At 39.6% G+C, this 27,665-nt stretch overlaps 1 protein-coding gene across 1 annotated transcript in view; it reads left to right on the top strand.

Moving 5' to 3' along the window:
- B4GALNT4 (beta-1,4-N-acetyl-galactosaminyltransferase 4) overlaps positions 1 to 26,049 on the top strand; it is a 188,568-nt gene extending 162,519 nt beyond the window's left edge. The window contains exons 12-20 of the mRNA XM_053720514.1: positions 298 to 398; positions 527 to 603; positions 1,848 to 2,997; positions 4,407 to 4,702; positions 18,475 to 18,628; positions 19,389 to 19,461; positions 19,539 to 19,692; positions 23,686 to 23,812; positions 24,036 to 26,049. Of these exons, the coding sequence (XP_053576489.1) occupies positions 298 to 398; positions 527 to 603; positions 1,848 to 2,997; positions 4,407 to 4,702; positions 18,475 to 18,628; positions 19,389 to 19,461; positions 19,539 to 19,692; positions 23,686 to 23,812; positions 24,036 to 24,153 (2,250 nt within the window). The 3' untranslated portion in view covers positions 24,154 to 26,049. The remainder of the gene's footprint in view (positions 1 to 297; positions 399 to 526; positions 604 to 1,847; positions 2,998 to 4,406; positions 4,703 to 18,474; positions 18,629 to 19,388; positions 19,462 to 19,538; positions 19,693 to 23,685; positions 23,813 to 24,035) is intronic.
- The last annotated feature ends 1,616 nt before the right edge of the window (positions 26,050 to 27,665 follow it).

Here is a 27,665-nt window from a genome sequence, read left to right as displayed (position 1 = left end):
TAGTGTTGTGTGACAAATGGACCAAGCACTGATTTTGTACTGCATTTGTTATGCAGTTAATATGCTGCTGGCTATTTGCCCTATCCCTGTGTCCCTTACGTTGACGCCCCTTGTCTGTGAAACTCATGTTATTCATCTCTGAGCTTGATTACTTTGCTTTGAATGTTTTTGTCACCATCTTTATTCAGTTTGCTTTTAATGGTGCCCTATGCGTTTATACTGTACATGTTCATCTGATATTTAATAAAAATAATCCAAAGCTTTTACTCTTGTACACTTTTTTTTTTTCTTTTATAGGTTTATTTAACTTTTGTTTACCCAAATGACTATACACGTCTTACCCATATGGAAACTGAAAACAAGTGTTTTTACAGAGAATCTCCCCTTTACTTAGAGAAGTAAGTATCCATATGAAATGCTCGTCACCTGTCCATTTTATAAACTCTACCACTTTACAACAGAACAAGACTCCCTGTGTAGGTTCTGTTCTCCTCCTCTTGTGACTGTAATCTGCTTTGTCTCTTAGGTTTGGGTTTTACAAATATATGAAGATGGATGATGAGGAGTCTCCCCACATGCCATTCCTTTTTTTTAATCGTCAAAGTATGTATGTTTTTCATTTTCTAGCTCTTAGTCATCTGCGTGTGACATTACTGGACTCCCTACTTGTGCAGTTTACTTAATTTAATGCATGAGCCAGATAACTCTAAAATCTGTTGGAAAAGTAATACAATTTTGCTCAGTTTCCCTTGTGACGATTTTTGCAGGGATAATTCAATACTAGTGGGTTAAGCCACCCCTGGAGAAGGAAGAAACTTAAAATAAAATTAAAAAAAATTCTGAAGTTGTGTTCCATATTCTTCATTTGTTTATAAAAACATTGATTTCTTCCTTTTGGTGACCAGCCTCTTATTCCTTATGTCTTGTGGGTTTATCTCTTTATGTTCTATAATACACATATACTGTGATGTCTTCAATTCCTCTCTTGTTCTCTCCTGTGAAGCTCAAAGCTTGTACTGCTACTCCATAGCTGGCAAAAAAAAATCGGACATAATGATACAGAGAGAACGAAGAAAAATTGATAATAGGAATAAATTAGAAAGTTGCTAAAAATTGCTGTTCTATCTGAATCATGGAAGAAAAAAATTGTGTTTCATATCCCTTTAGGTAGGACCACATTTTGGCCTCCTCTAAGCTGGTTTGAGCTTGGCCATTTGTTGCTAACCACCTTGAATCCCTGATCCTACTACACAATTGCGTCTCTCCAGTTCTCTCCAGTGGTCATGGTTTACAAATCACTTATTTTGTTAACACAGTTGGTACCCCAAATCCTGGAGTACCTTCAGTTTGGATTTAACAAAGGCCTATCTAGAAGTTCTACCTAAATTCCCGATTTCCCTAACGCCCCTCATTATACATTTGCAGTTGCTAAATCATGGGAGGATTTTTATGAGGCCTTTCTTTGGATAGTTATGGGAAGTCGCTACTTAAGTCTTCTCAACATAAATTTTTGAAGTTCTATTGTCTACCAATGCCTCAACAAAACCCTGAGAAGTTCATTTTTTAGGTGACTGCTCCTATTGCATCCTTTATTAGGGCTTGTCCATTCCTAATGATCATCAGACTTATCAACCCTCCAAACACGATGATCACCAGACTTCTCTACCCTCCCTACATTGCCTTTGTACCATCCCACTGGTAATGAATTATCTGGCACTTGTTTGGTTACAGTTAACTGCCACCTATACTGACAGACTTTTCTAAGCTCTACATATTAAGCTTCTCTTTATCTTTTCTACAGTGCTACTTATTTGTAATTAACATAAATTCTGCCTTTCCTTGTTCAGATTTCATGGATGAAGATGAGGAAGTGACTTTGCACCTTGAGACTTCTGAGAGAAAAAAAATTAGGGAAGACCAGACAAGTGATCCATTATCCCCCAGTATAGACGGTTTAGAGGAGGTCATAATACAACCCAGCGACTCATTAGGACCTATTATTCCTATAAATGGCAGCATAGACACTTTAGTACACCATCGGAATCTTTTGTGGGCTCGCAGGGATCCACCCTTATCTCTTCGTGGACAAAGGAAATTGTCTGTTCCTTTAAAAAAGGGCCTGCGTAAAGCAGAGACAGAACCGACAGTCGAACTGCCTAAAACCAGAGCAAGTAGAAGAGGAGAACTCAAAGGTCAAACAAGGCCAGAAAAGGGAGAGAGCAAACTGAGGGACAAGCAAAAGTCTGAGATAAGAATGAGGAGTAGTAAATCAGAGGTCCAAAAAACAGCTGGAATTGTGGAAGGTAAATTGACCTATGCAAAATCTGTGGTCCTAGAAAAAATGGATATAACCGAGACACTGCCTAGTGAAGCAGGTCCATTGGATATTGTTACAAAAGAGGAAGGGCAAAAACAGAACTCTAAAGACAAGTCAGGAAAAACAAACAAAAAAGAGCCTGACAAGGTGTATGTGACTCGTCTACTCTCAGGAGTTAAAAGGTCTAGAGGTAAAACTTTTCCAAGAATTTTGCTGTCTCCTCCAAAAGTCCGTCGACCCTATAATAATCGTGACTACCCCCGTGCTCCTCCACCTCCTAAATCTCCCCGTGGGAGCATAAGGTCTAAACCTTGGAGTCCATCAGATACCTCAGAACTGGGATTTTTCAGCTGGGATGGGCAGACTGAGGGCCCAGAAACACTTCTCCCTACCTCATCTAATCTCCCTGGAGCTCCTCCATCATTCAGTTTGTCCTCAGAGGCCCCTGCAGAAGAATTACAAGATTACAGCTATGAAGATGCAGAGCCACGGCAGCGCTGGCCAGAAGATGCCATCAACTGGCAGCGCACGTTCAGTGTTGGCACTGTAGACTTTGAAATGTTGAGGTCAGACTGGAACGACCTTCGTTGCAATGTGAGTGGGAATCTCCAGCTCTCAGAGGCAGAGACTGTGGATATAGTGGCTCAGTATATGGAGAAGCTGAATGAGAAGAATGGAGGGTGAGAAGAGAGCAATGCTCTACAGTTAGAATGTGTTTTCTTCATTGTTTTTGCTATTTTACCAGATTACCATTTAGTGTATTGTGTAACCTACTTCTCATATTATATGTAACGCATTCTGCTCTTATTTAGTTTCTCTCCTGCTTTCTCAATTTCTTAAAGGGACATTGAACACTAAATAAATGCTAGATAGAATAGTGCATTCAAATTATAGATTAGTCTGAGAATAACATATAGATGTATTTTTTAAAGTTTCAAAGGTTGTTTGTGTAAAGATGCCATGTTGTAACTTAGGTTACCTTCTCTGCTCTGGCCAATTAGGGACAGTTATAAATAGATCACTAATGTGCAGCCATGGCTGTGTGGAATATAACAGTGTTCTGTACTTCCATTTGTAACAGGAACTGAAAAGCTCACAATTTCAGAATGGAATTACAGGAAAAGGAGACATTTTTTATATAAACAATTTATCATTTTATATTACTATCTCAAAGTGTTTAATGTCCCTTTTTAATAAGAGATTACAAAATGTAATATTTTAGCTGTGTGTATATGTTTTTAAATAAAGTTAGTCTCAGTAAGTACTCTCACAAAAATTTCCGTTCACTTTCTGTTCCTGCTCTGATTTCCAGGAGCAGGAAATAAAAGAAAGCAGCCAATCATGTTAGTTATTTTAATTTATGTAAATGAAAGCTATTAAGGAGTTGGTCATATGCATACAGGCAATGTAAGTCATTGCAAATACCGCAGAGGGATCATGGCTGAGTTGCACACTATCTTATGAGATTTTACAAAAATGCAATAGCCAATAAGGGAGTGAGGAATTAGAATGTGCAGGTGAACTTGTTACTTTACCTGACATGTGCACCCAATCTTCACTACTAGTCAGAGATTACAGTTCCTTATAAAAGATAAAATATCTTCATTTTTATGTTGACATAAAGTGGTTTTCACTAGATGGCTTTATAAACCTATTCTGCATATTTTCCAGTTGACATATGGATATCCTATCCCTTTTTAATATATTTTCACATAACCATTTTCTTTCTGTAATCTTTGTTTTCTTCAGGGCTTGATGACCATTCTCTCCCTCCCTCTAAAATTCTCTTTCTTGCTTCCAGTATCTTTCCTGTTCCTCCCTTTATCTCTCTCCCTCAGCAAAAAGTGCAGAGCTTTTGATTCTCAATATTTAATCTCTGGTTCGCTACCAGTTTGCCTCATTTCCTGGCGTCTTCCCATCACTCATGCTTCTTCTGCCTTTCTGTCATCCCCCTTTAATATTTGATCATGTTCTTTTTTTTTTATTCATCTTCCTTTTCCATTTTGCCATCTTTTCCCCTCTCTCCCTCTCTCTCTCGCTGCTATTTTACACCATTGCCTTACTTGTAAGCCTTTCCTCTTTGCTTCAGCATATACTCCTTGCGAAGTATAATCAATGTTGAAAAGCGCAGAGACTCTGCTAGAGGAAACCGATACCTCATTGAACTAGAGCTGGAGGAGAGAGGCCGCAGGAAGGTGAGACTTGCAGAATATGTGTATCTTCTGCTGCACCGAGGCACCGGGGGTGATAGTGATGAAAGTCCTCCTGCTGAGACCCCAGAAGTCACTCCAACTCCCCAACTCCCAATTTACAGCAAGCCCATCTTGTGCCGGCCAGTCAGTCTGCGCTGGAAACCTCAAGCCACAGTGCACTTTGTAGTACCAGGTGAGTGGTGGCTGAGTTGGTGATATTTGATTCTTTTCACCTTAAATAAACAAAGGTTAAATGTAAATCATGGGTAGGTACATATATCAATGTGCTCGCTTTCATTTTCTGGTATGCGTCATGTCCCTATATCTCTCCTTCATAATGTATTTTGCCATCCATGGACCAGATTACACAGGTATGGATAGATATTTAAAAACACTAAGAACATTTTCTACTATGTGTAGAACATTGGAATGTAAAATATTTACTGTAATTACACAGTAAAACACATTATTAAATATTAAAATTGAATAAAAATGATTTTTCATGTTTTAAGGTATTTGAGTGGAAATGGCTCTAAATTGTGTATATATATATATATATATATATATATATATATATATATATATATATATATATATATATATATATATATATATATAGTGTGTATGTGTATGTATATATATATATATATATGTATATGTGTGTGTGTATATATATATATATATATATATATATATATATATATATATATATACACTGTGTGTGTGTGTATATATTTCTTCTATAAGGTACGACTAGTCCACGGATTCATCCTTTACTTGTGGGATATTCTCCTCCTGCTATAAGAAAGTGGCAAAGAGCACCACAGCAGAGCTGTTTATATAGCTCCTCCCTTAGCTCCACCCCCCAGTCATTCTCTTTGCCTACTCTAAGTACTAGAAAGGGTAAAGTGAAAGAGGTGATAAAATGTTAGTTTTTATTTTCTTCAAGCAAGAGTTTTTTATTTTAAATGGTACCGGTGTGTACTGTTTTCTCTCAGGCAGAAGATGGATGAAGACTTCTGCCTGGAGGCTAATGATCTTAGCATTTGTCACTAAGATCCAGAGCAGTTCCCACAGAATGGCTGAGGAGTACAAGAAACTTCAGTGTGAGGAACGTTTTTCATGCTATATAGCAGTGATGTATGTTCAGTCATTTTTTTTTCTGGAGAGACACTGGTATTTCAGAATTGGCTGACAGTATCCCCATGAGGGTAAGTATAAGCAGTAATCCTAACAGAAGAGGGGTATTACTAAGCTTGCATATAGGGGCTGAGAAAAAATTGTTGACACTGAGTTTGAATGTTTGTGGGCAAACGTTTATTGACCTGGGAGTACTGATAACGTTTTTGGCAGTTTTTATACTTTATTAGAGGGTACACTTGGCTTCTGTTTCTGGGTTTGAGAACTCACATGGCTAGTTTGAGACCGCTCTGGTGCGGTTCATTTGGGCTGAGAGACATCGAGTGAGATGGCGGGGCCTATTTTCGCGCCTCAGTTGCGCAGTTGTATTTGCAAGTCTAGCAGCAAGCTCCAACTCCGGTGGGCCCTTGTGGAAGTTTTGGGCCAAATCGAAGCTTTAACCCTGTTGTTCCAGTTCCCTGAGGGCAGGTAGGCGGCACAGCAGTGCTGTGGCGAGGTGCAGGAGGAGTTTTTTCAGGATTTAAACTGTTATTAATGATCCGTTTTTTTACATAAAGGTTAAGTGTTCCTTTCCTTGTGGGGCAAACTTAGCTGCTTAATTTGAATACTTATACAAAAAATTGGAAAGATTGGAGTAATTTAAAGCAGTTTTGCAGAACGTGTATGCTTTTTTTCTCTTAAAGGCTCAGTAACGTTTTTTAAGATTGTTATTTTTTCACTAAATAAAGTGTTTTCAAGTCTGTTTGTGGTCATTACTAGCCTGTTTAACATGTCTGACATTGAAGAAAGCCAATGTTCAATGTGTTTAGAAGCCATTGTGGAACCCCCACTTAAATTGTGTCCCTCATGCAAAGGGCAATAAATTGCAAAGAACATATTTAAGCTGATAAAAGTATGTCGCAGGATGATTCTCAGTCAGAAGGGAATCAGGTTATGCCATCTAATTCTCCCCAAGTGTCACAACCATTAACGCCCGCACAAGCGACGCCAAGTATTTCTAGTGCGTCTAATTCTTTCACCCTGCAAGATATGACCTCAGTTATGAATACTTCCCTCACAGAGGTTTTATCTAAGCTGCCTGGGTTGCAGGGGAAGCGCAGTAGGTCTAGTATGAGAGTAAATGCTGAGCCCTCTGACGCTTTATTAGCCATATCCGATGTACCCTCACAATGTTCTGAGTTGAGGGTGAGGGATTTACTGTCTGAGGGAGAAATTTCTTATTCAGGAAAGATGTTCCCTCAAACAGACTCAGATATGACGGCTTTTAAATTTAAACTAGAACACCTCTGCTTGTTGCTCAGGGAGGTTTTAGCGACTCTGGATGATTGTGACCCTATTGTAATTCCAGAGAAATTGTGTAAAATGGACAGATGTCTAGAGGTTCCTGCTTACACTAATGTTTTTCCGGTCCCTAAGAGGATTTCGGACATTGTTACTAAGGAGCGGGATAGACCAGGTATTCCGTTTTCTCCCCCTCCTACTTTTAAGAAAATATTTCCCATATCAGACACCATGCGGGATTCGTGGCAGACGGTCCCTAAGGTGGAGGGAGCTATTTCTACCCTGGCTAAGCATACAACTATACCTATTGAGGACAGTTTCAAAGATCCTATGGATAAAAAATTAGAGGGTCTTCTAAAGAAAATATTCATCAGGGTTTTCTTCTGCAACCTATAGTGTGCATTGTTGCTGTAACTACTGCAGCTGCTTTTTGGTTTGAGGCTCTAGAAGAGGCTCTTCAGGTTGAGACCCCATTAGATGATATTCTGGATAGAATTAGGGCTCTCATGCTAGCTAATTCTTTCATTACAGATGCCACTTTTCAACTGGCTAAATTAGCGGCAAATAATTTTAGCCCGTAGAGCGTTATGGCTTAAGTCCTGGTCTGCTGACGTGTCATCAAAATCTAAGCTTATATCCATCCCTTTCAAGGGTAAGACCCTATTCGGGCCTGAACTGAGAGAGATCATTTCAGACATCACTGGAGGAAAAGGCCATGCCCTTCCTCAGGATAAGACAAATAAGATGAGGACCAAACAAAATAATTTTCATTCCTTTCAAAACTTCAAAGGTGGTCCCTCTTCCTCCCCTGCTGCAAAGCAGGAGGGGAATTTTGCTCAATCCAAGTCAGTCTGGAGACCTAACCAGACTTGGAACAAAGGTAAACAGGCCAAGAAGCCCGCTGCTGCCACCAAGACAGCATGAAGGGGCAGCCCCCGATCCGGGACCAGATCTAGTAGGGGCAGACTTTCTCTCTTTGCTCAGGCTTGGGCAAGAGACGTTCAGGACTTCTTGGCTTTAGAAATTGTGACCCAGGGGTATCTTCTAGACTTCAAAGATTCTCCTCCAAGGGGGAGATTTCATCTTTCTCAACCAGACAAAAAGAGAGGTGTTCTTACGCTGTGTAGAAGACCTATATACCATGGGAGTAATCTGCCCAGTTCCAAGAACAGAACAGGGACAGGGGTTCTACTCCAATCCGTTTGATTTTAGATCTCAAGATCCTAAACAAATTCCTCAGAGTCCCATCTTTCAAGATGGAGACCATTCGGACTATTTTACCAATGATCCAGGAAGGTCAATATATGACCACCGTGGATTGCGTATCTGCACATCCCTATCCACAAAGATTATCACCAGTTTCTCAGGTTCGCTTTTCTGGACAAGCATTACCAGTTTGTGGCTCTTCCCTTCGGGTTGGCCACAGCTCCCAGGATTTTCACAAAGGTGCTAGGGTCCCTTCTGGCGGTTCTAAGGCCGCAGGGCATAGCAGTGGCACCTTATTTGGATGATATCTTAATTCAGGCGTCAACTTACCAAATAGCCAAATCTCACACGGACATCGTGTTGGCTTTTCTCAGATCTCACGGGTGGAAGGTGAACGTAAAAAAGAGTTCACTTACCCCTCTCACAAGAGTTCCATTCCTGGGAACTCTGATAGATTTGGTAGACATGAAAATTTTTCTGACGGAGGTCAGGAAATCAAAGATTTTAACCACCTGCCGAACTCTTCATTCCATTCCTCGGCCGTCAGTGGCTCAGTGTATGGAGGTAATCAGACTAATGGTAGCGGTTATGGACATAGTTCCGTTTGCTCGCTTGCATCTCTGACCATTGAAACTATGCATGCTCAAACAGTGGAATGGGGATTATGCTTTATCTCCTCAGATAAACCTGGATCAAGAGACCAGAGACTCTCTTCTTTGGTGTTTGTCACAGGATCATCTGTCCCAGGGAATGTGTTTCCGCAGGCCAGCATGGGTCATAGTGACGACGGACGCCAGCCTATTGGGCTGGGGTGTAGTCTGGAATTCCCTGAAAGCACAGGGAGTGTGGACTCAGGAGGAGGCTCTCCTCCCGATAAATATTCTAGAACTGATAGAAATATTCAATGCGCTTCAGGCATGGCCTCGGCTGGCTTCGGCCAGATTCATAAGATTCCAGTCAGACAATATCACGACTGTAGCATATATCAGTCATCAGGGGGGAACAAAGAGTTCTCTAGCGATGATAGAGGTTACAAAAATAATTTGATGGGCAAAGACTCACTCTTGCCATCTATCAGCAATCTATATCCCAGGAGTGGAGAACTGGGAAGCGGAATTTCTAAGTCGTCAAACTTTTCATCCGGGGGAGTGGGAACTCCATCCGGAGGTGTTTGCATAATTGATTCATCAATGGGGCACACCGGAATTGGATCTGATGGCGTCTCGTCAGAACGCCAAACTTCCTTGTTACGGGTCCAGATCAAGGGATCCTCAAGCGGTACTGATAGATGCTCTAGCAGTACCTTGGTCGTTCAACCTGGCTTATGTGTTTCCACTATTTCCTCTCCTCCCTCGTCTGATTGCCAGAATCAAACAGGAGAGAGCTTCGGTGATTTTGATGGCACCTGCATGGCCACACAGGACTTGGTATGCAGACCTGGTGGACATGTCATCTCTACCACCATGGACACTACCACTGAGATGGGACCTTCTCATTCAAGGTCCGTTCCAGCATCCAAATCTAGTTTCTCTGCGGCTGACTGAAGATTGAACACTTGCTTTTATCCAAGCGGGGATTCTCTGAGTCGTTCATAGATACCTTGATTCAGGCTCAAAAGCCTGTCACTATGAAGATTTATCATAAGATATGGCGTAAATATCTTTATTGGTGTGAATCCAAAGGCTACTCATGGAGTAAGATCAGGATTCCTAGGATTTTGTCCTTTCTCCAAGAAGGACTGGAGAAGGGGTTATCAGCTAGTTCCCTAAAGGGACAGATATCTGCTTTGTCAATTTTACTGCACAAGCGTCTGGCAGATGTTCCAGACGTTCAGTCGTTTTGTCAGGCTTTAGTTAGAATCAAGCCTGTGTTTAAACCTGTTGCTCCGCCATGGAGTTTGAATTTAGTTCTTAAAGTTCTTCAAGGTGTTCCGTTTGAACCTATGCATTCCATAGATATTAAGCATCTATCTTGGAAAGTTCTGTTTTTAGTTGCTATCTCTTCGGCTCGAAGAGTTTCTGAACTATCTGCATTGCAATGCGACTAGCCTTATCTTGTTTTTCGTTCTGATAAGGTGGTTTTGCGTACCAAACTTGGATTCCTTCCTAAGGTTGTTACTAATAGGAATATTAATCAGGAAATTGTTGTTCCTTCCCTGTGTCCTAATCCTTCCTCTAAGAAGGAGCGTCTGTTGCACAACTTGGACGTGGTTTGTGATTTGAAGTTTTACTTGCAAGCGACCAAAGATTTCCGTCAAACATCTTCTCTGTTGTCTATTCTGGAAAGTGTAGAGGTCAAAAAGCTACGGCTACCTCTCTTTCTTTTTGGCTGAAACGCATCATCCGTTTGGCATACGAGACTGCTGGACAGCAGCCTCCTGAAAGAATTACAGCTCACTCTACTAGAGCGGTGGCTTCCACATGGGCTTTTAAAAATGATGCTTCTGTTGAACAGATTTGTAAGGCTGCGACTTGGTCTTCACTTCATACCTTTTCCAAATTTTCCAAATTTGATACTTTTGCTTCTTCGGAGGCTATTTTTGGGAGAAAAGTTCTTCAAGCAGTGGTGCCTTCTGTTTAAGCATCTGTCTTGTCCCTCCCGTTCATCCGTGTCCTATAGCTTTGGTATTGTATCCCACAAGTAAAGGATGAATCCGTGGACTCGTCGTACCTTATAGAAGAAGAGTAAATTTATGCTTACCTGATTAAATTAATTTCTTCTATGGTACGACAAGTCCACAGCCTGCCCTGTCATTTTAAGACAGATTATATTTTTTTTATTTTAAACTTCAGTCACCTCTGCACCTTTTAGTTTCTCCTTTTCTTCCTGTACCTTCGGTCGAATGACTGGGGGATGGAGCTAAGGGAAGAGCTATATAGACAGCTCTGCTGTGGTGCTCTTTGCCACTTCCTGTTAGCTGGAGGATAATATCCCACAAGTAAAGGATGAATCCGTGGACTCGTCGTACCATAGAATAAATTAATTTATCACGCAAGTATAAATTTACTTTTATTTAGACATCTATATACCCATTATAGCCCTCTCTATTCAAATACCTTGTTATATACGTTTTAGCCCTCATTTTTATTTATATGAATATTTTTTTATCAGATAGTGTGTATGTGTGCGACACATGGTAAATTTTGTTTGCGGTAAAGTGAACACATTTACTTTCAAATTGTGATATGCGTGTGTTTTTTTTCCTTTTTTTCTTCTTTTTTTCCATCAGATGTTGAGACATAACGTGTGGGAATTACCCTCCAATCCAATAGTAGGAGGCATAAACATCCCACCATTCCAGAGCTTTAAATTCCCCACTTACCCTGAATCCTAAGTAATTTTTTTTGCCTTCAAGATAGTGACGTGAATTCTGAAGACCTAATATTCTCATCATTGAGAGGGGTTCTCTTACCGATATAAAACATCTTTCCTCCTCAGAGTATCTACGAAGGATATAGGGGTAGACGAGGAGTTTTTAGCAAGTCAGTAAAAGATCTTTCCAGTTAAAAAAATATCACAGGTCAGGTGCCAGGTGAAATTCAACTTTTTTCTGCCAATCTGCTGGGTTGTATAATTCTGTTCCTTGTGAGATCCTTGGCACCAGGCTTGCACTGCCTTGGATGTGCCAAGACTGTGTACAGCTTAGGTAAGAACAGTAGACAAGGTGCTATGCACCTTAGTAGCCCACAGGCTTTTAGTATGAACATGTACACATATTCTGGGAACATATATGTATACACCTCATAATTTGTATATCAGTTTTCTGGCACTTTAATACTTTTAAAACAATCGTTAAACTGAGGTTGCTGTTTTTTTTTTGTTTTTTTTATTTGGCGCAGTCAGCTTGAGCACTCTCAGTAGTTACTGGAAACATTTAATGCAGCCTTATTTACTCACCTGTGCTAAAAATCTTGGATTTTAATATTTGGGGTTAAGAGCTCACTGGTAGCATGGGTGCAATAAGGGTTAACCTTTTCAGCTCACCTTCCTGTCTTTTTCTCTTTCTGTTCCTGTGGTGTTCTAACCATCTTGGTGTTTTGAGAGCTCTGAGGACTGGGCAGGGCCGCCATCAGGGGGTGACAGGGGTGACTCCTGTCAGGGGCCCAATGGGCCAGGGGGGCCCCATGAGGCAAGAACTAAAAAAAAAAAATTTTTTTTTTTGGCAGCCACCAGTGGGTACTACACCAGAGTACTAATTGAGCATGGGAAATGTTATTACAAGGAGTAAAGTATTAGCATTTGAGAGGATTTCTGAGTGTGCACTAAACCACTATGCACAGAGACAGACTTGGCACTTTGTTTGTACAGTGTGTGCCTGAGTCAGACGGCAGATCACTTTCATTTGCAGAGAAGGTAGGACTTACTTAGCAAATGTTTTTTATTTCTTTGTGCATTTTCGGATTGTAACTTCAGTGTGGTAGTAGTTGTATGGTGGGGCCAGGGGTCTATAAAAACACATTTTTTTTAGCAGCAGTGTATTTATGATTATTTGACAATGCTGTACAAATTCTATATTTAAAACCATGCAGAAATGTTTCCTCCTCAATACACAAATGGTAGGTGCCATTTTGGCAGATATGTATATATATATGTATATATATATATATATATATATATATATATATATCATTCCAATTTACTGCCACTTTATGCAAGGACTTTCCAGATGCATTTTACATCCGCATAAAACGTTATACTCTCAGACTAAGATTGCTCAGTGTTTGAAATGAGACAGGTTAACTTAAAACTGTTAAGTTTACACTACAGCTGACATAATTTTGAAATACATACCAACAGGCCTAAATCCTGCATTTAACCAGATCTAATGGTATGAGTACCACAGCTTATGGTTCCTCCAAGACCATATAGAGTACAGCATTTTCAAAATCCATAAGTACAGCTGACAGATGGGAACATTTGTACACTATATTTGAAGTGGTGCTTTTGGTTGGGAAAAATGGGGAAAAAACAAACATGTGTCAACCTTTTAAAAGTACTTTTCGGGGGCGGAGCCAGCTATCTATGGAGCGGTCGCATGACTGTGTTGCTCCTCATACACAAGGCAAATCTTCCTCAATATTATCGAAAGAAGGGAGATGGACGGACATTATGACAGTATGACTACCCGTGATCATTGTGAACCTGTTGGGAGCCGTGTAGAGTCTTTTGAGCGTGCTATGAGATCGCAGTCTGCCCTGGTTCAGTTCACAGAGATGGACAGGCGCCATTTTGGAACAGTGGCGTGGTAACTTTCCTAAACTCCATCAGACCCTATTAAAGCAATCCTACGCTCCTCGTTTCCACAGCCAGCCGCCGAAGCTTTATGTTAAAATAAGAGAGAGGACCCGACTCGCCCACGGAGTGCCGCAACTTTATTTATTCGGGGAAACAAACACAGTTATCTATAACACACCGGTACGTAGCCTGCTCCCTAAGTATCGACCATGTTATCCTTAGATGACTGGGAGTTACGTCTGCACCAAGTTTTTGATGATCATTTCGCTGGTCTAAAGAGCCTACTTAGAGAGACCTTTGCAATCCTACTTACGCAAGTACCCGAGTCATCAATGGAAACACTTCCAGGGGCCTTTGTGGAGCAGAGCCAGCCTCAGTTATGTCTGGCGGCCGAGGTTACAGATGAGGACGCAGTAATAGATCCAGTCGCTTCTGACACTGCCTCTGATTTCACGATAACAGCTTATTCACCTTCAGTCTCCCTGACGAAACAGCTGTGCCGGTTGGAACTTGTCATCCACTTTTTTGCAGTGACATCCATACAGGAGACTTTACGCGGAAACCTTCTTACTTGGTTCGCTGTCATGTTCACACTCTGGCTTTCCGTGCAGGGACACACTGCTAATCATAACATGGACAGTTTACGGCAACTGAAAGCAGGCATAGGTTAATATTTACAAGACATTCCCATATCAGCTAAATGGGCTTCCTTGTTCATTCCTTTATTTTGATTATGTTATTTTATATTGCTAGGCTTTTATTGCTCAGTTGCAGGAAATATGTTATTGCTGACAAGGAGGTTATGAGTTCTTGTTCATATATTGCTGTTCCAATTTTGTTCATTATTGTTCTGAGCCCAATTAAAGTTGGCTGATACCCTTTGTCCTACAACATGAGGTCCACATATATGTTAGTCCTGTATGGTTTGCTTTCTAGTGGGACCCTCCCAACTTGGAAAATGTTAGACTGCACCTCTCTTCTGAGATTTAAGATTTGTAAGCAAGAAGTTGGCTAATTGTATACTACTAACTGCTATATTTTATTTCCAACTAGGCTGAGAGACTGGAATAGAACTAAATATTTGTGGACGCTTTATATCCCTCAGTCTAATGCTGTGTTTTTATACTAATTTTACAATATCTATATAGGGGGTCATATCTACATGATGTCTATCAGCTGAACTTAAGATATAGCTCCTTGTTTTATATTAGAACACCCTATGCAAGAATAGCAGTAACTGACATGGACACTAGATTGGCTCCGGTGGTGTCTTAATTGCTTCAATCTTTGGCACCTTCCCTGTCATCTCACATGTCCTCCTTTAGGACTCTGTATCTTATGTTCCCTATAGGTTTATTGCCGTCACTTATAGTTCCTTATGTTCTACCATTTATTTTGTTTTATAGCAGAGAGGGTCTTATGAGAGCACGTGGATTCCCCTTTATAGCCTCCTAATTTTTTAGATCCTCTTGTTATGTTATACCTCTTCACCTACATGCTATTAGTGTGTCCACTACATGGTATTAGATATGAGGGGCTCATAGTAACCTTCTTAGGTGTATATAAGCCACAATTCAATGTTATCTCCTTAAGCATGTCCCTTTTAGGATCCGGATTAAGATTTTATTTCTCCCCATTTGCACCATCCACGACATCCTTCGTAGACACTATATGTGCTAGTATGAAAGGTTATTATTATTACATATACTGTATTGGTGATATTTCTTGTTTGATGTTCTTGAGTTATTAACTAATTTTTATCATATCAGCTAAAATCGCAACTATGGTCGTTTAACTAGCCTTTTACCGACCTGGAGTGAGGTTCTTGTTATAGTCAACCTCAATCAGGTAATATAAGCCTTTACTCCGTATTGCTTACACCCTATTTCACTCCTATTAAGAGCCTCACATATATAATATATGATGCACTAAACAGCACTCTGGTACTCATGACTAGCTTATATATGTATGATCCCTCCTAGCTTTTATTATGCACAATCCACCCTAGCTTGAAACCTCTATTAGCTCTTCATTTTTAAGATATGTTAGCTGTGACACAAAATTTGGATCTGGCAGTTGTCATGTAACTACAGAAATATAACCATAAGCTAAACTTCCAATCTTTATCGTTTATTACTATCTAAAACACAGTCCCATAGGGACTATTCCTTGGCTAGTACCCCCCTAAATTTTGCCACACGATCCTAATTATACACACATTATTTACCCTACACCTTATTGAACATCCACACTAAGCAACATAAAATACACATTAACCTATTCCCCTATATGTAATTTCTCTAGGAGGCCACCTCAAATGATTTATACTCGTATATACCTAGAACCCCAACAGCCCTCCCAGATTTGCATCTAAACAGACTCCGCCCCCCCTTTCTCCCCTCTCTCTATCAGAGCGGCTTTGGCCCGCTGAATATCCCTCTCCCCAAATAAAACCACTATTCTAACCCCCAGGTTACTTTAATCCAATCAGAATAGACAAATTAATTTATGATTTCCATAGTAATATGGGGATCATCTGCACTCTCATTAAATCAAAGGTTATAAAAAGAGGTACCATTCCTAAGTGTCCCAGCTACCCTTCTCTTCCATGCACAAGCGCTCCATTTTACTCACAACCTTATATAATATACATCTTACAACCCATACTCTAGTCATACTCTTCTAATTTACACCAATGACTAAATTCTTATTGGTAATTTGGTTATTCTACCTGGTTGTAGCTTTTATTGATATGCAGCCACTTGTCATGACTTCCAATATGGCAACATCACTATTTTAATGTTTTTAGCCCAAACTACCCTCTTTACGAGAATTGTTAAGATGCATTCTTTTCTTCTTTGCTTGCCATATATCCGGACATACTTTGTTTTACTGTATTTGCTCATTACCTCAATAAAAAAATATTGTTAAAAAAAAAAAAAAGTACTTTTCTTCATCTAGCCATCTACCCAGATCATTAATGTACAATTTTGAATTCACAGAATTATTTTTGTTTTCACATTTACAAATATGATTCTTTGAAAAGTGATCTCTTAATTTCTGCATTTTTTTTATCATGCATGTCACACACTGTTGATTTAGGGGATGCAAGGTGCATTAATGTTTCCTCCTATGAGTGTTTCTGTGGGTGTCTGTCTTTGTGCTTTGGTTTGTGTCTCTATGAGTGTGTATATATTTTTTTTTCTGTGGGTCTCTCTGTGAGGGTGGGTGTGTATGTCTTTGTGCATTTTCTTTGGATGTTTGTGAGGGTGTATGCATATGTCTTTGAGCTTTTTCTATGGGTGTCTCTGTGAGGGTGTGTGTATGTTTGTCTTTGTGTATTTTCTCTGGATGCCTCTGTGAGGGTGGGTGTGTATGTGTGTGTTTTCTGTGAATGTCTCTGTGAGGGTGTGTGTTTTCTGTGGATGTCTCAGTGAGGGTGTGTGTATGTATGTCTTTCTGTGTTTTATGTTGTTGTCTCTCTGTGTGTGTGTATGTGTCTGTATGTTTTCTGTGAGTTTCTCTGTGTCTTTGTGTGTTTTCTGAGACTGTCTCTGTCGGTATTTGCTTGGGTGTATGTGCAAGTTTGTGTGTGTGTGTGTCCATTGTCTGTTCCTTTTTAGGACATTTTGACCTTACTACTGATTATTCACATCTTTCTACAGACTTTAAGACTAATAAGACCTTTCCGGAAGTCACCAATCCACCATTTAACCTTTAAATTATTGTTTAGGCAGTTCAGGGCCCTCCTTTCAGCCACTGCATGCTGTTGTCATCATTTAGTTGGCATCTTCCTTTACAAAAAGATAATCAGAACAACATATTTTGTTTTCTAAATCTCCTTTTTTTTTTACAAAACTGTAGTTTACCTCATTACTTGTCAGGTCAATGTAAACAAGTGCTGAGTGTCTATTTGGGTGTCTGTGTCTGAGTGTGTTTCTTTGCATGTCTGCTAGAGTGTCTATATGTGAATCCTTATGTGTGAGTGTGAGAGTGTGTTTCAGTGTATGAGTGTGTCTGTGTGTTTGTATTATACGTAGAATAAAGTGCATATACGTTTTAGTAACTTGGTCAAAAACTGCACATGTTAAGGGGGGGCCTGATCAATGGTTAAGTCAGGGCCCCCAAAATTCCTAGTGGTGGCCCTGCGGTTATGACTTCTAAATCCAAACTCCTTTCTCTTCCCTTCAAGGGGAAGATTTTATTCGGTCAAGGGCTGGATTCCATTAGCTCTATGGTTACCGGAGGGAAAGGTGCCTTCCTATTGCAAGATAAGAAGAATAAGCCTAAGGAACGGAAACTGTCTAATTTTTGTTCCTTTCGTGCTGACAAGTCGCAACGACAACAATCCTTTTCCAAGTCTGAGCATCCCAAGAGTACTTTGAAGCCTGCTCACTACTGGAATAAGTCCAAACAGACTAAGAAGCCCGCCGAAAACAAATCTGCATGAAGGGGCGGCCCCTGATCCGGGATCGGATCGAGTAGGGGGCAGACTGTCTCTTTTTTCAGATACTTGGGTCCTGGAGGTTGTATGTCAAGGATACAGGATAGGATTCAAGTCTCATCTGCCCACTTTCCGACTCTCCAGTCTTTCGACAAGACCAGAAAAGAGTGCTGCCTTCTTAGGTTGCATTCGGGATCTCTTCTTTTCTGAGCATTCCTTCTTTCAAGATGGAGACAATTCGGTCAATTCTTCCTCTGGTTCAGGAAGGACAGTTTATGACCACAATAGACATGAAGGATGCATACCTTCACGTTCCGATTCACAGGGAACATTTTCAGTTCCTGAGGTTGCCTTTTTATATTTTTTAATGAGGGTGCACTGCACATGCATAGCATATACGTTTATTTTGCTGAAACAATAACTGTGTATTAGAAGCATTTTTACAGAATATATTGCAGAATGTTTGCTTATACTCATGCATATTTCAGTTTGACTATTATGTACAAAACTAAAAGCTTTATGAGTAATAGAATTATGTGTTTAATGTGTTTTAATGATATAAATCTATTTACTGACATTTTTGCTCTTAATACTTTCATCTTTGTGTCTGTAACATTTATTTTTTACTTATTAATTTGTTTTTGATTGTCACATTTTAGTAAAGAACCAAGCTCGCTGGGTCCAGCAGCTGATCTCTGACCTGGAGTTTTTGTACTTGCAAACTAAAGATGACCAGTTCAGTCTAATTTTAGTAGATTACGATAGCGAGGATATGGATGTGGAGCTGGCTCTGCGGCGTGCAAATTTACCAAGGTGCGTCCATATTGCTGAAATATGTGAGCGTTTACTATGGTCTTCTTTTCCGTATTCATCTATTGCTTGCCAAGCTTCCCTTTTTATTAACCACTTGAGTTCTGAGTCTGATTGCTTTTACATTTAAAGCTTTTTATATCATTTTCAGTGATTCATAAGATTCAAAATGCACCTTTGTTTTATGTATAAAATATTAAACTATTTATTTGTATACAGATTTTAGTAAAATAAAAATATAGATAAGGGTGTACATTTTGTATTTATTTTTTTCTAAATCCTATATAATCCAGACCTTTTATGGTTCTTTCACTGTATTAGATACTAGCAATTGAACAAATTGTGAATAATTATTTTACTGTTACATTTTAGCATATTTTATAAAATAGTCCATTTTAAGCTAGCCTGCTATTTATTTTTTTACTTTTGTTTTATACACAAAACCTCAAAGCCAAAGAGGGGTTTCTAAACTACTTTTCAAAGATAAACACACAACTAAAGTCTGGCATGGGAGCTGCAATACTTGAGCAGTACATGGCTGGTGATTGGTAGCTACATGCATATGCCGCTCCTAATTTGCTCATTGACTGTGTCCTATTCAAGAGCAGCAAAGCATTGAAAGCTTTGCAGCTGTTAAACACATAGTTAGCAAGGAACACTAGTGCTGAAATCATATGAGAACAAATGTCCCTTTTAATATGATGCTTCAGCATGGGCTGCGTGTTATAGAGGTGACTGACGGCAGCAATTTGTTTTTTGTCAGTTATCAGTATCTGAAGAGAAGTGGGAATTTTGAGCGCTCGGCCGGGCTTCAGGCGGGAGTAGACACTATACAGGTGAGCAGAGGAGGTCACTGTCTTACTCAAAGGAACAAGCTGTCCTTTTTCTAACACTGTATTTTGTTTCCTCCAAGGATAATCACAGCATTGTTTTCCTGTGCGACCTGCACATACACTTCCCTCTCTCTGTATTAGACAGCGTGCGGAAGCATTGTGTAGAAGGACGTCTGGCCTTTGCTCCTATCGTTATGAGGCTGAATTGTGGAAGTTCACCCTTTCATCCCCGCGGTGAGTAGAACTTTACAAAAGCATAGAATGCTGGATATAATGATGTATTCAGAACAAAAAATAACCTTAGAATTATATGTAGATGTGTTTTTAAAAATTATACTTGTTTAAATATTGAAAAAATAAATATGTATAAAGCTTTACTGCTAGATTACGAGTTTTTGGCGGTAATGGTGTGCGGGGCTAACGAGCCTTTTTTTCCTCACCGCTCATTTAAGACAACGCTGGTATTACTAGTTTTCTGCAAGCCGGCGTTAGCCTCTGAAAAGTGAGCGTTGAGCAAAATTTAGCTCCACATCTAACCTCAATACCAGTGTTGCTTAAGTCAGCGGTGAGCTGGCTGAACGTGCTCGTGTACGCTTTCCCCATAGGAAACAATGGGGCTGAGTTGGCTGGAAAAAAAAACCTAACACCTGCAAAAAAGCAGCGTTCAGCTCCTAACGCAGCCCCATTGTTTCCTATGGGGAAATAAAAGTTATGTCTACACCTAACACCCTAACATGAACCCCGAGTCTAAACACCCCTAATATTACACTTATTAACCCCTAATCTGCTGCCCCCGGCATCGTCGCCACCTACATTATATTATTAACCCCTAATCTGCCGCTCCGGACACCGCTGCCACCTACATTATGCCCCCAACATCGTCGAACCCTACATTTTATTTATTAACCCCTAATCTGCCCCCGCCAACGTCGCCGCCACGATAATAAATTTATTAACCCCTAAACCTAAGTCTAACCCTAACACCCCCCTAACTTAAATATAATTTAAATACATCTAAATAAATTTACTATAATTAACTAAATTATTCCTGTTTAAAACTAAATACTTACCTGTAAAATAAACCCTAAACTAGCTACAATATAACTAATAGTTACATTGTAGCCATCTTAGGGTTTATTTTTATTTTACAGGCAACATTGTATTTATTTTAACTAGGTACAATAGTTATTAAATAGTTATTAACTATTTAATATCTACCTATTTAAAATAAGTAGAAAATTTACCTGTAAAATAAACCTAACCTAAGTTACAATTACACCTAACACTACACTATTATTAAATTAATTACCTAAACTAACTACAATTAATTACAATTAAATTTAAATAACTAAATTACGAAAAAAACAAACATTAAATTACAGAAAATAGAAATTACAAATTTTTAAACTAATTACACCTAATCTAATCCCCCTAATCTAATCCCCCTAATAAAATAAAAAAGCCGCCCTATACTAAATTACAAATAGCCCTTAAAAGGGCTTTTTGCAGGGCATTGCCCCAAAGTAATCAGCTCTTTTACCTGTAAAAAAAAAAATACAATACCCCCCCAACAAACCCACCACCCACACACCCAACCCTACTCTAAAACCCACCCAATCCCCCCTTAATAAAACCTAACACTACCCTTGAAGATTACCCTACCTTGAGACATCTTCACCCAGCTGGGCACAAGTGGACCTCCATAGGGGCAGAAGTCTTCATCCGATCCGGCCAGAAGAGGACATCCATACCGGCAGAAGTCTTCATCCAGGCGGCATCTTCTGTCTTCTTCCATCCTGAGTGGAGCGGGTCCATCTTGAAGACAGCCGACGCGGAGCATCCTCTTCCATCCGACGATGACTGAAGAATGAAGGTTCCTTTAAGTGACGTCATCCAAGATGGCATCCCTTCAATTCCGATTGGCTGATAGCATTCTATCAGCCAATCGGAATTAAGGTAGGAAAAATCCTATTGGCTGATGCAATCAGCCAATAGAATTGAAGTTCAATCCTATTGGCTGATCCAATCAGCTAATAGGATTGAGCTTGCATTCTATTGGCTGTTCCAATCAGCCAATAGAATGTAAGCTCAATTCTATTGGCTGATTGCATCAGCCAATAGGATTTTAACTACCTTAATTCTGATTGGCTGATAGGATTCTATCAGCCAATCGGAATTGAAGGGGCGCCGTCTTGGATGACGTCACTTAAAGGAAGCTTCATTCTTCAGTCTCCGTCAGATGGAAGAGAATGCTCCGCGTTGGATGTCTTCAAGATGGACCGGCTCTGGATGGAAGAAGATAGAAGATGCCGCCTGGATGAAGACTTCTGGCCGGATCAGATGAAGACTTCTGCCCCTCTGGAGGGCCACTTGTGCCTGGCTGGGTGAAGACGTCTCAAGGTAGGGTGATCTTTAAGGGGGTAGTGTTGGGTTTTATTAAGGGGGGATTGGGTGGGTTTTAGAGTAGGGTTGGGTGTGTGGGTGGTGGTTTTTAATGTTGGGGGGGTATTGTATTTTTTTTTTTTTTACAGGTAAAAGAGCCGATTACTTTGGTGCAATGCCCAGCAAAAGGCCCTTTTAAGGGCTATTTGTAATTTAGTATAGGGTAGGGAATTTTTTTATTTTGGGGGGCTTTTTTATTTTATTAGGGGGATTAGATTAGGTGTAATTAGTTTAAAAAATTGTAATTTCTTTTTTAGTTTCTGTAGTTTAGTTTGTTTTTTTCGTAATTTAGTTTATTTAATTTAATTGTAATTAATTGTAGTTAGTTTAGATAATTAATTTAATTATAGTGTAGTGTTAGGTGTAATTGTAACTTAGGTTAGGGTTTATTTTAAAGGTAAATTTGTACTTATTTTAACTAGGTAGATATTAAATAGTTAATAACTATTTAATAACTATTGTACCTAGTTAAAATAAATACAAAGTTGCCTGTAAAATAAAAATTAACCCTAAGATGGCTACAATGTAACTTAGTTATATTGTAGCTAGCTTAGGGTTTATTTTACAGGTAAGTATTTAATTTTAAATAGGAATAATTTAGTTAATTATAGTAAATTTATTTAGATGTATTTAAATTATATTTAAGTTAGGGGGTGTTAGGGTTAGGGGTTAATACATTTATTATAGTGGCGGCGACGTTGGGGGCGGCAGATTAGGGGTTAATAAATGTAGGTAGGTGTCGGCGATGTTGGGGCTGGAAGATTAGGGGTTAATAAAATTTAACTAGTGTTTGCAAGGTGGGAGTGCGGCGGTTTAGGGGTTAATATATTTATTAAAGTGGCGGCGATGTCCGGTCGGCAGATTAGGGGTTAAACATTTTAGTTAAGTGTTTGCGATGGTGGGGAGGGGCCTCGGTTTAGGGGTTAATAGGTAGTTTATCGGTGTTAGTGTACTTTTAGCACTTTAGTTAAGAGTTTTATGTTACGGCGTTAGCCCATAAAACTCTTAACTACTGACTTTTAAATGCGGTAGGAGTCTGGACAGGAGAGGGTCTATCGCTCACTTTTTTCCAGCAATCGTAATACCGGCGTTAGGAAAATCCCATTAAAAAGATAGGATACGAAATTGACGTAAGGGGATTTGCGGTATCGAAAATCGCTGAAAAAAATGAGCTGTACACCTGTACCTGCCTGACTTGTAATACCAGCTGGCGTTAAAACGCAGCGTTGGGACCCCTCAACAATGCTTTTTAAGGCTAACGCAAGACTCGTAATCTAGGCGTTAGTGTTTGTAAAGCAGTAGATGCTGCCATGTTGTAACCTATGTTACCATCTCTGCTGCGGCCAATTAAAGGCACATATAAATGAGTCACTAGAGTGTGCAGCCATTATGTGTGAAACAGCAGGGTTTTGTCTGTAGTCTGCACTTTTAACAGGAACCAGAAAGCCAACAATTTTCAGAATTAAATTACAATAAAAGGCGACAAAACAAATAATACAAATATATAGTTTTTGTTACACATAAATATTTTATGTCCCTATTAAAGGAGCATGGCAATGCAAAAATAAAATCCTCTTATCCACGCAATCATTATTTTGCATTGCTGTCCCTTGCTAACTAGGTGGCTATATGTGTATGCCACTCCTGATCGGCTGTGGTTTCAAGTCCCTTTAAGTGCAAACATTACATTCCCAAACAATGTTATATTTCCAATAGAATACCAGCCTGGTCCTGCAGGAAACCCTGCACAGTGCTGTGCCGTCTCATTATCTTCTCTTTCCTCAGGGTACTGGGAGGTGAATGGCTTTGGTCTTTTTGGGATTTACAAGTCTGATTTTGATCGGATTGGAGGGATGAACACTGAGGAATTTAAAGACCGCTGGGGAGGAGAAGACTGGGAGTTACTTGACCGGTAAGAGATCATTTTACTAAGGTAGTTAAAACTGCGCATGAGTAGAAATCTGAAATGCAGAGGATCAGTAGCTAATGGAACTATTTCTTCTCAATATTGTTAATAAATTAATAACAATGTTTGTTTTTAAATGGCCATTCTTGCTCAGTTTCTCATGCTCTGTAGCTCACGCTCTTGGTTTTGTGGGTCTACTGGACATCTAACGTATTTTACCTCCCTGTAGGGTGTTACAGAGTGGGCTGGAAGTGGAGCGCCTCCGCCTGAGGAACTTCTTTCACTATTATCACTCTAAGCGAGGCATGTGGAACACGCAGAGCCAGGAAAATGCTGCTAAGGACTGAGGAGGAACAGATACTGGCTCTGTGAATTTCAAATTTTGGACCCTTCTCTAAAATTATTTTTTTTTCTTTTTGACGGAGTGTCTGTCTTGTGGATTAACTACGTCTTTACCAGAGGATCCTGTAGACTGAATATCTATCTGCATATTTCACACTGTGCAAGGAAGCATAATACAGGCTGGTCCGGTGGGAATCTGAGAAGGCTGCGATACTCTGCAGGAGATCATTAATAGTCGCAGTTCACATTGTACAGAAAGGGAACTGTATATTAGAGAATTGTAAGACAAAGCTCTACCTTTTAGCAAGATGGTGCTGTTGTGTTTTGGAATTAGGGAATCCTGGATAATTCTTTCATATTAACAGGAAATACACAAATTCACTATACTTTATTGACATTATAGGAACACGACTTGCCTTACTCAAAAGGTTTTATAAACTGGATGATACTTGCATTTGGTTCCTACCCTCACACCCACTACAGTCACTTGAATATGGATGAATTCTGTGTGGTAGCCACTAGGTGTCACTGTTTTAACAGCCACATTTAAAGGGACCCGGTAATGTTAAATGATTATTTATGCACAATTTTTCTAGCTATCTGTGTTTAGCCCGCTGCTTTGGAGTAAAACACAAAGCTAAAGTCATGCTTGGATGCTGCAACACAATTCAGCTGCTTTTTAGGTGGGCAATAGTTATGGCTCCAGAGCAGGACTTTACCCCCCCAAGAGGGTGAACACACAGATACATATTTAGCAAGGGATTTTAGGGCAAAAATAAACTGCTCTAACTAATTAGGGCATTTTTGTATTACTATCACACTGCATAGCATGCTGTTTATCAGATGTGAGATCTTTCCTTGATGTGCTGCGCCTCATCTGCTATGAAGACTGGGCACTAGATAGTGATAAAAGCTTATACTCACAAGTGAGTGGAATTGTGTATAGAGGAGATTTCTCTCACTATGGTAACTCCAGCTCCTTGCTGTTGTGTGATACTTCTATAAACTCACTCTGACTGACTGTGCAGCTATCGCACAGGGATTGTACGAGGTGCACATAATTCCACAGTATCATGCATTGCTGTGCTATCTCTCTGTTATGTGTCATGTGACCACTAGGTGTCACTGCTTAACCATAGGATTATATCCGTGGTTATGTGCAACAATCGGCTAATTAAATCAGCACTCAATAAGGCCATAGAAATGTATTTAACTGGCTCATTAATGATGTTTAGCAGGAACAGACTAGTACATCATTTAACAATCTGCCAAGCTAATGCTAATAAGCTGTGCCCTGCCCATAGGAGATATTCTGTGTATTTAAGTGAGCTGTAAGTTGTGGAGATGTATAGACAGAAGATCTATAGTGTTTCTTCCCAGATAAGCTCATTCTTTTGTAAAAGGGACGTTAAACACTAAATATATTTCATGCACCCCCCTCTAATTCTAGTTTTACTGCAGGTATCTAAGTGGTTTAGGGCCTTGGTCATGTGCTGCAGTGTGTTGCAGGATTTTACCTATGTATTTAACCGCTTTGCTGGTATATTACTATAATAGTTAGCTGGGTTTGTTAGTGTGAAATGTACTAGCTTTTACAAATTACAGCATTTTTTTTTAATATAGAATATCCCTATAATGTTGGTTACGTTTTTCTACGGATTATTCCCAGGGAAACTTTTTACCCAGAGGCCTCTTCACAAATTAAGTAAATTTATAGGAATCCACATAAACACACACGCACACCCATAGGAAATGCATATCACTTCTCTATCTCCTGCACAGAATCTGGCCAGGCTCAGTATTTACAATGATTTCTGTGAAATTAAAATGTAGCAAGAGGTTTTTAGAAGTTTTAAATATTTTTTTTCTTTTTAAACTAAAATAAACTGTTTTCATTTTTGGCTTTTTTGTCTCATTTTCTTATCTAATATAATGTATGTAAAACTTGTGACTTAATTACTTCATGCCAACATGCAATGGTCAAGAAATCATTTTGAGACCCTAGGTACATTTTTCAATATTTTGCCAGTATCACACAGAGGAGACCTCATAGCTGCCAGGAACACACACTCACTGTTTTTCAGTTCTATGCATTTCATTTCCCGACTAGACCCTTTCTCGTGCCTTTCTGGCTATGCTGCTTGTCACCATGGGCCATTTGTGGAAAGGGGACAGCATTACAAAAAAAGCCTGAAAAACATGGAAGGCAAAAATGACAAGAAACTGAACAGTATGCTGTTCCATAGTGCTAGCTGCATGGCATGCTGGGACTTGTATTTCTTAATGTTTCTCATAAATGAAAATGGGTATCTGGTGGTGAATTGCTAGCTGGCATAAATATCAGAGAACAAAATTAGCAGAATAGAATTCACATTTATAGGTGACAATTCCCATATTTAGGTTGCTATAGCGATCTGATACTGTATTTGTTTAGTTATTGAATACAGCCTGTTCCCTGTTGATTGCCATAAGGGCTATCTGCAGAGATTTTGCAGATCCTTCCTTTAGCTCTCTATAAAAAAAAAAGTTTCCCCTTCATTTTATGTTGGGCTACTTTTTAAAGACATTAATTCTCTTGCTGGGAGGGTTTAACCTCTTCTTTGGAGCCAGGGGTCAGTTATTGTTTTCTTATTTTTAAATAGTTTTTTGTATTTTATCAGCATGTTATGTGGCTTACGTTTTCACTTAAATAATGCTCATCTGTACCTTTAGATTTTAACAGCTTATTTATCTTTAGCTACAAACATGGGCCCTTCAAGTAGGGACCAGACTAAAACCCAAAACTTGAAACTTCAGCTTTTCAGGTCAGTGTGAGACTCATTCTCTTCCCAAAACTGACTTTTCGGATTGGATGGATCAGAACCCTTATAGGATTCAGTGGGAGGTTCTGTTTTGCCTCCATGCCTGGTTTGTACTGGCGTACTTTTTTACTTTTTTTTTTTTACAAAGTTGAATTTGGTGCTTGATGACATCACTACTTGCTGCCATCTTGGACTACATGTGTGGGCTAGCTCCAGTACCGGACCTGCTCAACAGAGAGCCCCTAAAGGTAACTCGGCAGTAAAGAACAGTGCTAATATACATGATGCTCTGTGTAATTATTTTGAGGATGCATAGATAATACTAATACAAGGCTCCCCTGCACTAGGATTGTACATATTCTGCACACACATATGTATAGACTGGCTGCTATGGGACCCCCAGCACTTGGGCCCTTGTGCTACTGTGCCTGCTGATCCAGTGGTAGTTCCACACCTGGCTTGCTCCATTTTATAGAGTGCAGTGTGGTTCAGAAAATTGAGAGATGTGGCATTATTCTCAGGTTAACTCTTTTATGCTTTTCACTTTTTGTTTCTTGTTGAAGACCCAAAACCAATTTAAGAGCCTTACTCAGGTGTAAATATTTCTTTCATCAGTTTGTGAGAGTTCATGAGACATTGCATGTGGGAGTTACCCTCCTGACCACTAGGAGACATAAGACACCCCAACATGCCAGAGCTTTATATCTCAAATCCTC

Source organism: Bombina bombina, chromosome 7 (genome assembly GCF_027579735.1).
Source record: "Bombina bombina isolate aBomBom1 chromosome 7, aBomBom1.pri, whole genome shotgun sequence".
Lineage (NCBI taxonomy): Eukaryota > Metazoa > Chordata > Amphibia > Anura > Bombinatoridae > Bombina > Bombina bombina.
This window is presented reverse-complemented; position numbering and strand designations above follow the sequence as displayed.